This window comes from Echiichthys vipera, assembly GCF_963691815.1.
Source record: "Echiichthys vipera genome assembly, chromosome: 1".
Classification (NCBI taxonomy): Eukaryota; Metazoa; Chordata; class Actinopteri; order Perciformes; family Trachinidae; genus Echiichthys; species Echiichthys vipera.
In genome coordinates, this window is record NC_139826.1 from 14,738,014 (window position 1) to 14,747,244 (window position 9,231).

At 41.1% G+C, this 9,231-nt stretch overlaps 1 protein-coding gene across 1 annotated transcript; it reads left to right on the forward strand.

The window, feature by feature from the left end:
• Positions 1-1,488: 1,488 nt before the first annotated feature.
• Positions 1,489-6,179, forward strand: irx6a (iroquois homeobox 6a; the record flags this gene model as incomplete). Its single annotated transcript, XM_083919287.1, has 7 exons — positions 1,489-1,554; positions 2,646-2,921; positions 3,717-3,826; positions 4,103-4,398; positions 4,604-5,281; positions 5,552-5,660; positions 6,071-6,179. 6 exons carry the CDS (start codon positions 1,489-1,491, stop codon positions 5,653-5,655), a joined length of 1,530 nt encoding a protein of 509 aa, XP_083775413.1. The 3' UTR covers positions 5,656-5,660; positions 6,071-6,179.
• Positions 6,180-9,231: the final 3,052 nt, after the last annotated feature.

Sequence of the window (9,231 nt, forward strand, 5' to 3'; positions counted from 1 at the left end):
GCCCCAGATAGTCAGAAACAGGCAGACAATTTGACTTAGTAGCTGTCACTTTCATACAAATAGAGTAATAGGGGGGGTTATAGAGCCCCCCCCCCCCCCCCCCCCCTCCCGTCCCAGCTCGACACGAGGAGGGGGCAAAGCTTGTTTATGTTTATGGGAGAGAGTGAGATAACTGGTGATGGTTGAGGTACTGATCTAATAAGGCTTAACATCATTTCTCGTTTCATTCACTGTGAGGCAGCATCATTCTTTACCCATCTTTCAAGTGAGCATCGTTCAATTAAAATGCAATTCTCGTCGCCCACATCCACGGATATTTAATTAGATTGGAGAGCAGGGCTTCCACTGTCTTTTTTCTAACACAGCTCTTCGGATTTCACCTCTAAGGCATATTTTCACTCTGTTACTCGTTGGTTAAACAAGGGCATGTATCCATTTGTTAATTGATACAATTACGCATTACGCGTAATGGTCACGTAGGTCTCCAGGCGCGCATCAATCACTAGTCTATTGACCTGCCAAAAAACCCTCTAACGGTTCCTGCTGGGACTGCTCCTCTCTCTAATAGAGAAAGATAGAAACATCATCGTCATTAACTCCGGGTTGGACCTCTGGCCAGAGAGCCAGAGGCGAACAGAGGTCGAGATTAAAAAAGAAAAAAAAAGGGGGGGGGGGGTGTTAGATGTTCTTATTTATTCATCTTTAATTGTGGTAGATAGTAAATAAATAAAACAGTTTAAAACTACAGATGTCTTTATACCAGAAAACACTCTGCAGACTTTCTTATTTACATGTTTAATTCTTGGTTGCCTGTGTGGAAAGAAAACGTCTCATTTGCTGAATGTGTATGTGTTTGTGATAACTCACACGACTGCCAAAATATCTTCAATGCTTCATTTTTTTTTCTAATTCATTTAAGTTCACCAAGGGTTTCCACATGTTTCCATGGTACAATTCAATAATGATGAACAATAATATACTTTTCCGAGACGTAATCTCAGCAAATCGGTGAAAAAAATCTATTACAACAGAGGGACAAGGCTGTATACAGTGCACCTTAAGAAAACCCTGTGTTGGAGGTGATTGGCAAAGACATTACTCTATCCTTGGTACCCTGCCGTTCCGGGATTACAGTGACGTCACGCTGATACCCTTGCATGGATGAATGCTAAAGAACTATAGAGCCACAAATAATAGCACAAGCAGAGTCCATATCTTGCAAGTCTTACGTTATCCTTTAAGCCTCCTTCAGCTAACACACCAACAATTTTTTTGCACTTAATGACGCTTAATTTAATTTCTTATCGGGTCCTTGGGGGGGATTATTCATTCATATAAAACAATCTGCAGCTGATGCCATCCTAAAGTCTCCCTCCTATGAGTGAAGTCATCTATTATTGAGCGAAAGGCCGTGCGTGGAAATGTGTGTAAGACGGTGGATTTGATGTTGAATTGGTTGGAATCGATCAAGGGTGAAGAATATTGCTGATGGTAACAAAAGAAGCAGCTATGTCTTTCTCGCAATTTGGATACCCTTACAATGCAACTTCACAGGTAAGCTTCTTTGCTTATTTCTCCTATGTGTTGTGCATATGGAAACACAAATGCCTTTTTTGTCTGCATGTTTTTTCTTATATTTCACTACAGTCATAGCACTTCTCTCCATAAGAAACATTTATGACCGAGTGACTGCTTCGACAGTATTGACAGCTATTTTCGTGCTTTTGTTGTTGAACCAAATATCGATATACATGCACCCGTGTCCAATTACACTGAATTATGAATGAACTCACGTGTTTTTCTGATGACAATAGAGATGAATGTCACCTATTGCTCGCTGCGAGGTGTAATTGGGCTGTAACGCAAGCTGTACACATTTGCAAACTTTCTATTTAAATGGCCCGTGTGGGACGTTAGACACCTTACATTATGTTGAAAACCTTTAAAATCCAGTCGAAGTGATTGTTTTGAGTGTTTACATGTTAACACGGGATTATTGCGCATAATTACAAGTTTGAAGAAGTTCAAGTCAATCAGGGGACAAAACTTACTCTCATGGAAAAGTTGTCACCTAACTTTTGCGTCGATAATATATTTCAGTGTTCAGTATTATCATATACTATACAATTATATATACATTTAAAATATTTTACGCGTCTAATTAGGTTACTGTTACAGTGATATTACTTATTTTAAAACCGACGATAAACTGGAGCAGGTTACTTTAACGCACGGATTGCGCACACCTCTTCTTCTTAATATGAACTGAAAGAAATATCTATTTTGTATAGATTAAAACAAAAAAGAGTCGGGGGGGGGGGGGTAGCATCGCTTATTACATTGTAAACTACTTTTTCTCATTTCAGGAATTCTCTCAAAGGTGACTTACCTTGAATTAAGGCACGTCACAAGTAAAGATAATGACACCTGATTCAGGATAATTGAACTGGTGCGAACTAAAAGCAAGCTCACATTTTTCCCTCGTTTTAGAATTCCAAGGCTCAACACTAAACTGAATGAGCAATTTAGACATCTTTTTGCAGTGCACCATCACCCATCACCCGTCACTTCAGAGTTGTCACAGGCATCCGGATAAGAGCTGAAACAGCCAATGACCATGTTTATCCACGATTCTCTTCATGCAGTTTTTCGTGTCGGCAAACCCCAGTACGACTTGCTGCGATTCGATTTCCAGGTCGGTCTCTGACGGGACAAGCGGCTCCCAGACCGCCGCTGCCGCCGCCGCTGCCTCCTTCTGCTGCCCGTCCTACGAGAACCGGCTCCTGGCGAGCAGCCGGACGGAGCTGAACGCAGCGCTCGGGATGTACAGCTCTCCATACGCTGCAGCGGCTGCCGCCAGCCAGAACTACGCCAACTACTTCCCCTACAGCACCGACCCATCCGCTATCTACTCCACTCTGGTGGGCTCACTTAAACCTCATCTGATGCGTAAAAGGGGGGAGGGGGGCTCAGATTGATCGATCATCTGGGTTTTGTTCATCAATTTGTCTCACAAGACAAACATATCCAACATGCCGTGTAATCCAGTACCCAGACTTATGTTCTTCCTCTGAAAAGCAAGTCAAAAACAGTCACTTAGAGGTGAAGGGAAGTAGTGTAGAACTTGTCTCATTTGAATCAAATGTCATTTTATTATTATAAAGCAAGCCTCGTAATTCTGCCTTGTTTGAAAAATATTCGCTCTTTTTTTCTGTTGCTGAACCAGCATTTGAAAAAAAAAAAAGATATGACTCCTCTGTTATATTACTCCCCCCTTCTCTGAATTGTTCACTTTCAGAGAGTAAGAATTTACAGTGGATAAAGGACTAAATTACTTGTTAAACTGATATTTTTTTTCAGTGCAGCTGCAACTTCCTTTCTTTATTCTCTCCTACCTTAAACACCTAAAGCCACCTGAAATGTTCTGCCCATGTAAATATTGCACATTGTACATGAAAACAGTAATACAAGGATTATAATAAAATAAATAACATCAAAGGATCATGTACAACACATTGTATTTTAAACCTGTTAAGATACAACAACACATTGATGTGATGTATGGGAATTATTCTTACTCTTGGTAAGAGTGCTGTATTCTTGATTTTAGAGCATAGAAATAGCAAATGTTTTTATTATTATTTTTCATAAATCATAGAAAATGCTAAGAAATAATGAATGTTGCATACTTATAACAACCTCATTGTCTTTTACAGAATCCACAGTATGAAATTAAGGACAGCACAGGCACTTTACACTCTGGCATTACTCAAACTGCTGCATACTATCCTTATGACCATTCACTGGGACAGTATCAATACGACAGGTAAATTCTATTTCTTTGTCCACTACATGTAATATGAGCATAAGCACACCTGCCAAAAAGTATTCGACCATTGATCATGAAAAGCGGCCATTCACAGGGGAGTATGTAACTTTCAGATCAAAGGTCAGAGTGTAACTCCAGACTGATACCTGCATGGAGTTAAACTGTATAAATGTCAAACACCAGGGCTATAGTCTGAGTGAGGATATACTTACTTATACACTCACTGAAATAATGGCCACCGTCTGTGTGTGTTTTTGTGTGTCACTTTTCCAGATACGGAACAGTAGACTTTAATGGCACAGCCAGAAGAAAGAATGCAACTCGTGAAACCACCAGCACCCTGAAAACATGGCTGTATGAGCACCGCAAGAACCCTTACCCTACCAAGGGAGAGAAGATCATGCTGGCCATCATCACCAAAATGACCCTCACCCAAGTGTCCACCTGGTTCGCCAACGCCAGGAGGAGGCTAAAGAAGGAGAACAAGATGACCTGGTCGCCAAAGAATAAGGCCAATGATGACAGGAAGGAGGACTTTAACAAGAGTGACCAAGACTGTGTCACCAAAGGTAATCGTTTGTCTATGTTTTGGTGGCAAAAAGTTCAACTATTAACTTCATCATTGTTAAACTATAAATATAGTTGCAAACAACAAAGGAGGTTCCAGAGTAAATTGTATATTTTAAAGTTTTCTGAAGAAACTATGTCTCCATTTGTTTTCATTTGGCAACTTTTCAAACAGTGTAACCTAAAAATCCCCTTTCTTCCATGCAGATTCTAGTGATTGCAAGGAGGAGAAGGATCTGCATCTGAGTGATCTGGATGACATGGATGACGATGACTGTGACAAGCTGGACAGTGATTGTGAAAAGGTGGCTGCAGATGAGCAGGGCCTCCAGAGGATCATGGCAGTATCCGCATTGCCTCAAAAGAGAGATTGCGGCTCCGAGCTGCACTTGAGTTTAACTAACAGCTTCCACACGTTCCCTTCCTCCATCAAAAGTGACACCACCCTCCCTCCTCTGCCGTCTGACTTCCTGGATCCTGCGGTGTCCAAGGCACCCTCCACAACCCTGCACCCTGCAGGAACTGTGTCCCTGTCTCACTTTGAAGCATCGGATAAGCCTCGGATTTGGTCTTTGGCTCGTACGGCGGCTTCGGGGGTCATACTGAGCCCTTCACAGCATGGCTCGGAGCTTAGGACAGGCAACTCAACCGGGGACTGCCAGCTCCAGAGCACCAGGCTTACTGGGGCTCTTACTGGACAGTGTGGGGGCATGAGAGGCCTCCATGAATCCAGCAGTGTCACCAATACTGAAAGCCCCTTCCCTGAGGGCTCATCCTTGCACTCAAAAGTCTATGGCGCTGGCAGCTACAGCCACAAGGACCTCCAGCTGCACTGTTCATCTTATACTGCACTCCACGACACATGTCAGTACTCCACTATTGAAGGTATGTTATGTTATACCTGCAATATTACAAGGGATAAAATCTTATATGCATATGTAGAGGTGTTCTACATTATTTACACAGATAGGCTTACAGTTATTATTATTTACTAGTACATTAAGGGACACCAGCCTTGCCAAATATGTTTAAACAATGTTCCATGTGTTGTCAGATATAGAAAAGCCCATTTAAGGTTATGAAGTAAGGAGATACTTCTGCCTACCTTCACCTCAAGGTTAAGTTTCTCAGATATGCTTTTATTTGGGTGTGTAGGATTCTCTGGAGGCAAAGCAGAGACACAGTCTAACCTCAGTGAAGCCTGCGGGGCCGTGCAGGATGACAAGATCACTGCGTTCAGACCAGTGATGAAGAGGTGAAGCAGGTGAGAGTCTGCACTGAACTGAAAGAAACGAGTGAAGTCACGACCCACACACACACACACACACACACACACACACAAACATACACACACACACACACACACACACACACACACACACACACACACACACACACACACACACACACACACACACACACACACACACACACACACACACACATTCACATAAATGTTGCAAAACATTTTTTATTGTATCTGAATATAACATTGCAAAATGGCAAGTGATGTATTGCTAATATGCATGTTGTTAAAAGTGATTTACATAACCATCAAAACAAAGACACATTTCGACTACAATACACTTGAAATTAAATATATTATAAAGACAGTTTATTCCTGCTCATTTGGGGGGGCTTATTTTAATTCCTATTGTTTCTTTTCCCTCCTAGATTGCTGGAAACGGCACCACAATAAATAATGGGACATTTATTATGCACTAAAGGACACACTGGCCGAGTAGCGGCCTCAATATAACACATGGGAGCTACCTGGCGCTGCTGCAGTGAGAAGCTGTCAAACTTTGGACGTGGCTATCATTTTGCACAACTTTGTTTTTACGGTGTGAAAGACTTTATGCAAAACGTCTAGATGCAAAGATATGAGAATGGCCCAATAAAAACGGCCGGATTTCTGTATGGCAATCGTGTAACGTAGTAACTCTATTTATTTCTCTGTATGTATTTATTACTTTGTTATGTTGTCTGTATGTTTATTATCCGGTGTGTTTATTAGTTGAATTCTTATCTCCTTTGAGTATTTTGTTACATGTTTCTGTGGCTTTGTGTCATTTTTGCCTGATGTAAAAGAGATAAACATGTCGGACATAACGTTGATAAAAACGACCGGATCCCCCTGTGTTGGACCTGGAGGGTTTCTTTTGTCATTGTGTTAAAATGTGAGCTTCTTCTGTGTTTGCCTTTCGTGGCATATTTTTTTCTAAGAATACATTTTTTTTCAAGAGCTTTCATTGTCTGTGTCATGGTTATTTATCGATACATCCAACGGGCCAATTAAAACATTTGCGGATGTGCATTTGATCAAAGTTTATCATCTTGACTCGACGCATAACGCCGCAGCGCTGATGGAAGGTCATAATTCAGAGGAGGACATGAGTGAAATCCACAAGTTGCGGAAGAAAGGGGGACATCATCCCTCTATTGTCAGCATCTAATCAGAAATGGCATCGAACACTTTGTTACTGTTCAGGCCAAGCAACGAGGCAGGAACACAGGATGAATGCTGCTTTGTCCCCTGTGTAGCGAGCCGCTGCACTAACTTAACATTGTGTTAATTAAAAGGTCATTTGTAGGATCAAACCAGGCACAGAAATTCACATGGTCCATCAAAGTTCCTTTGATTTGTCTGTTTTGCCTAGAGCCCATCTCGTTATGGGCTAACTCGTATGACTCGCCTACAGACAGCTGTAATAAGATGATCACTGTAGTACGTGATGCGCGCTGACGCTCTGAAAAACTTTTTCACCCTCACATTTCAAACTTTTAAAATCAGCATCAAACGACAAAGGGGCACTGTGGAGTCTAATTGTGATTGTAATATTGATTTTGTCTCACTACAATCTACAAAAAAACTAAAACAGTTTGACAAGCCTGTGGAACATGTTGGAGCAAATGATGTGAAATACTAATAACTTTTAAACAACTTGCCCGCCTAAAGCTGTGAGGGGAAAGCTGCTCATGATATCATTTGAATTGTTTGAATATTATTATTAAATCAATAATTTTCTTTTGCCTATTCGTTCTTGATCTCTTCATTCCTGAAACCAATGGATTATTATGGCATAAGCAGGAAAATATTTCAATTTCATGACTAAATTTGATTCCGGACTACTCCAGACACCAGCCTGCAAATAGTCCACACATCCCCGCAAAACGTTGCCTGAGGTCGTAGCGTTTGTGTGGGATAATGCTTGTAATAAAAGTATTTTCCGTATTAGGATAATTCAGGCTCTGTTCAAATGCGCTGTGGTCATCCTATGCGTACTTGGCCAATGGCGGAGCTGTCAGTAATGCCTGGAGCCTGGTAAATCCAGGAAAATCTACATGATGAGGATGAGGAAGGTCAGGAATAATATGAGAGGCCTATTCTGATTTTTTCCCCCAGTTCAATTTTCCCTTCTGTGTTAATCTGAGACCTAATAAACGATCTGCATGAGGTTGAAGGAAACACACACACACACACACACACACACACACACACACACACACACACACACACACACACACACACACACACACACACACACACACACACACACACACACACACACACACACACATATGAGTATAGCCTGTAATATGCCTATATATAATATATCTATTTTAAAGGTCGGAATCTCTCATTATATCTGAACTTGTTACCTGGCATAAGCAATAAAGAGGATACATGATTGGCATCCTCTACAGTTGATGATATATTTTCAATTTATAGTCCATCAATTTAAAGTCCACCGCCCCATTCATTTCAAATGAGAAAAATAGAAGAGAACAAAAAAAGTTCAGCATAATTTGTGTAGGAAAACAGGAAGCAGCCCATTTCACCTGATGCGTGGCAGGGATGACAGCTCTTACCAGCATAATATGAAATGAAGATCACTATAGGCTGATACTCTAACAGTCCGCCTGTTAATGACAAGCTGCTAAAAAGGAGCCTCTCTCCTCCTCCTCCTCCTCAACACTAATCAGTCATGACGCCTGATGCCTTGCTCTTTACGTTAAATGTAGGGTAGGTGTGTATCAAATATTTACAACCACATTTAATTAAATCGGAGGCTGTAAAGAAAAACTGCCTTATGCTATTGAAGGTAATGATGCATGCGCAATGGGATTACCAGTATGGTGACGTACCTGAGGGAAAGCATAGCTAATGGCCATGATGGGCTCATATGCGTATGCCCGAAGCAGCTAAAAGGTCGATTAGTCTGTCCCATATAGGCCAACAGTGTTTTACATATGGCCAAAGCAGAGCAGAAACAATCAGGAGACGCATCAGCCAGCTGTAAATGGAAGATGGTCTGGATATCATGGGTCAGAAACCACACCTATAACAGTGTGAACATCTAAATATATGCAATAAAATAATCAATAGTGAAAGTAAGGATACAAAGGTGTTTAGCATAATTTTGGTGTTACTGGTGGTGGTGGTGGACACAGGGAGGGGGCGAACACAAGACATTCTGTTTGTCTGACATGTTTAATCTGAGGCGAGACATGAAATCTGTGACAAAATACTGTGTTACAGAATAATAAGTTCATTAGGTAGCCTATATATGCACAACCGAATCTCCCTAATACAGGCTTTTCTCTTGGTAAATTACATTTTTCATAAGGGAGGGGGAGATGGCGGGTGCCTATGAGAGCATGTTTGTATAATCCAAAACAGATTTGAGATAATCTGTGAATGAGGCACAGCTATGCAAAAAGAGAAAAGGAAAAACAAGCTATTGTAAACATGATATAATTCTGTTTGACATTATTAATCTGTGACCATCCTTTGTATGAAATCAGAGGGTATCTAATCTGTCTGTCATTAT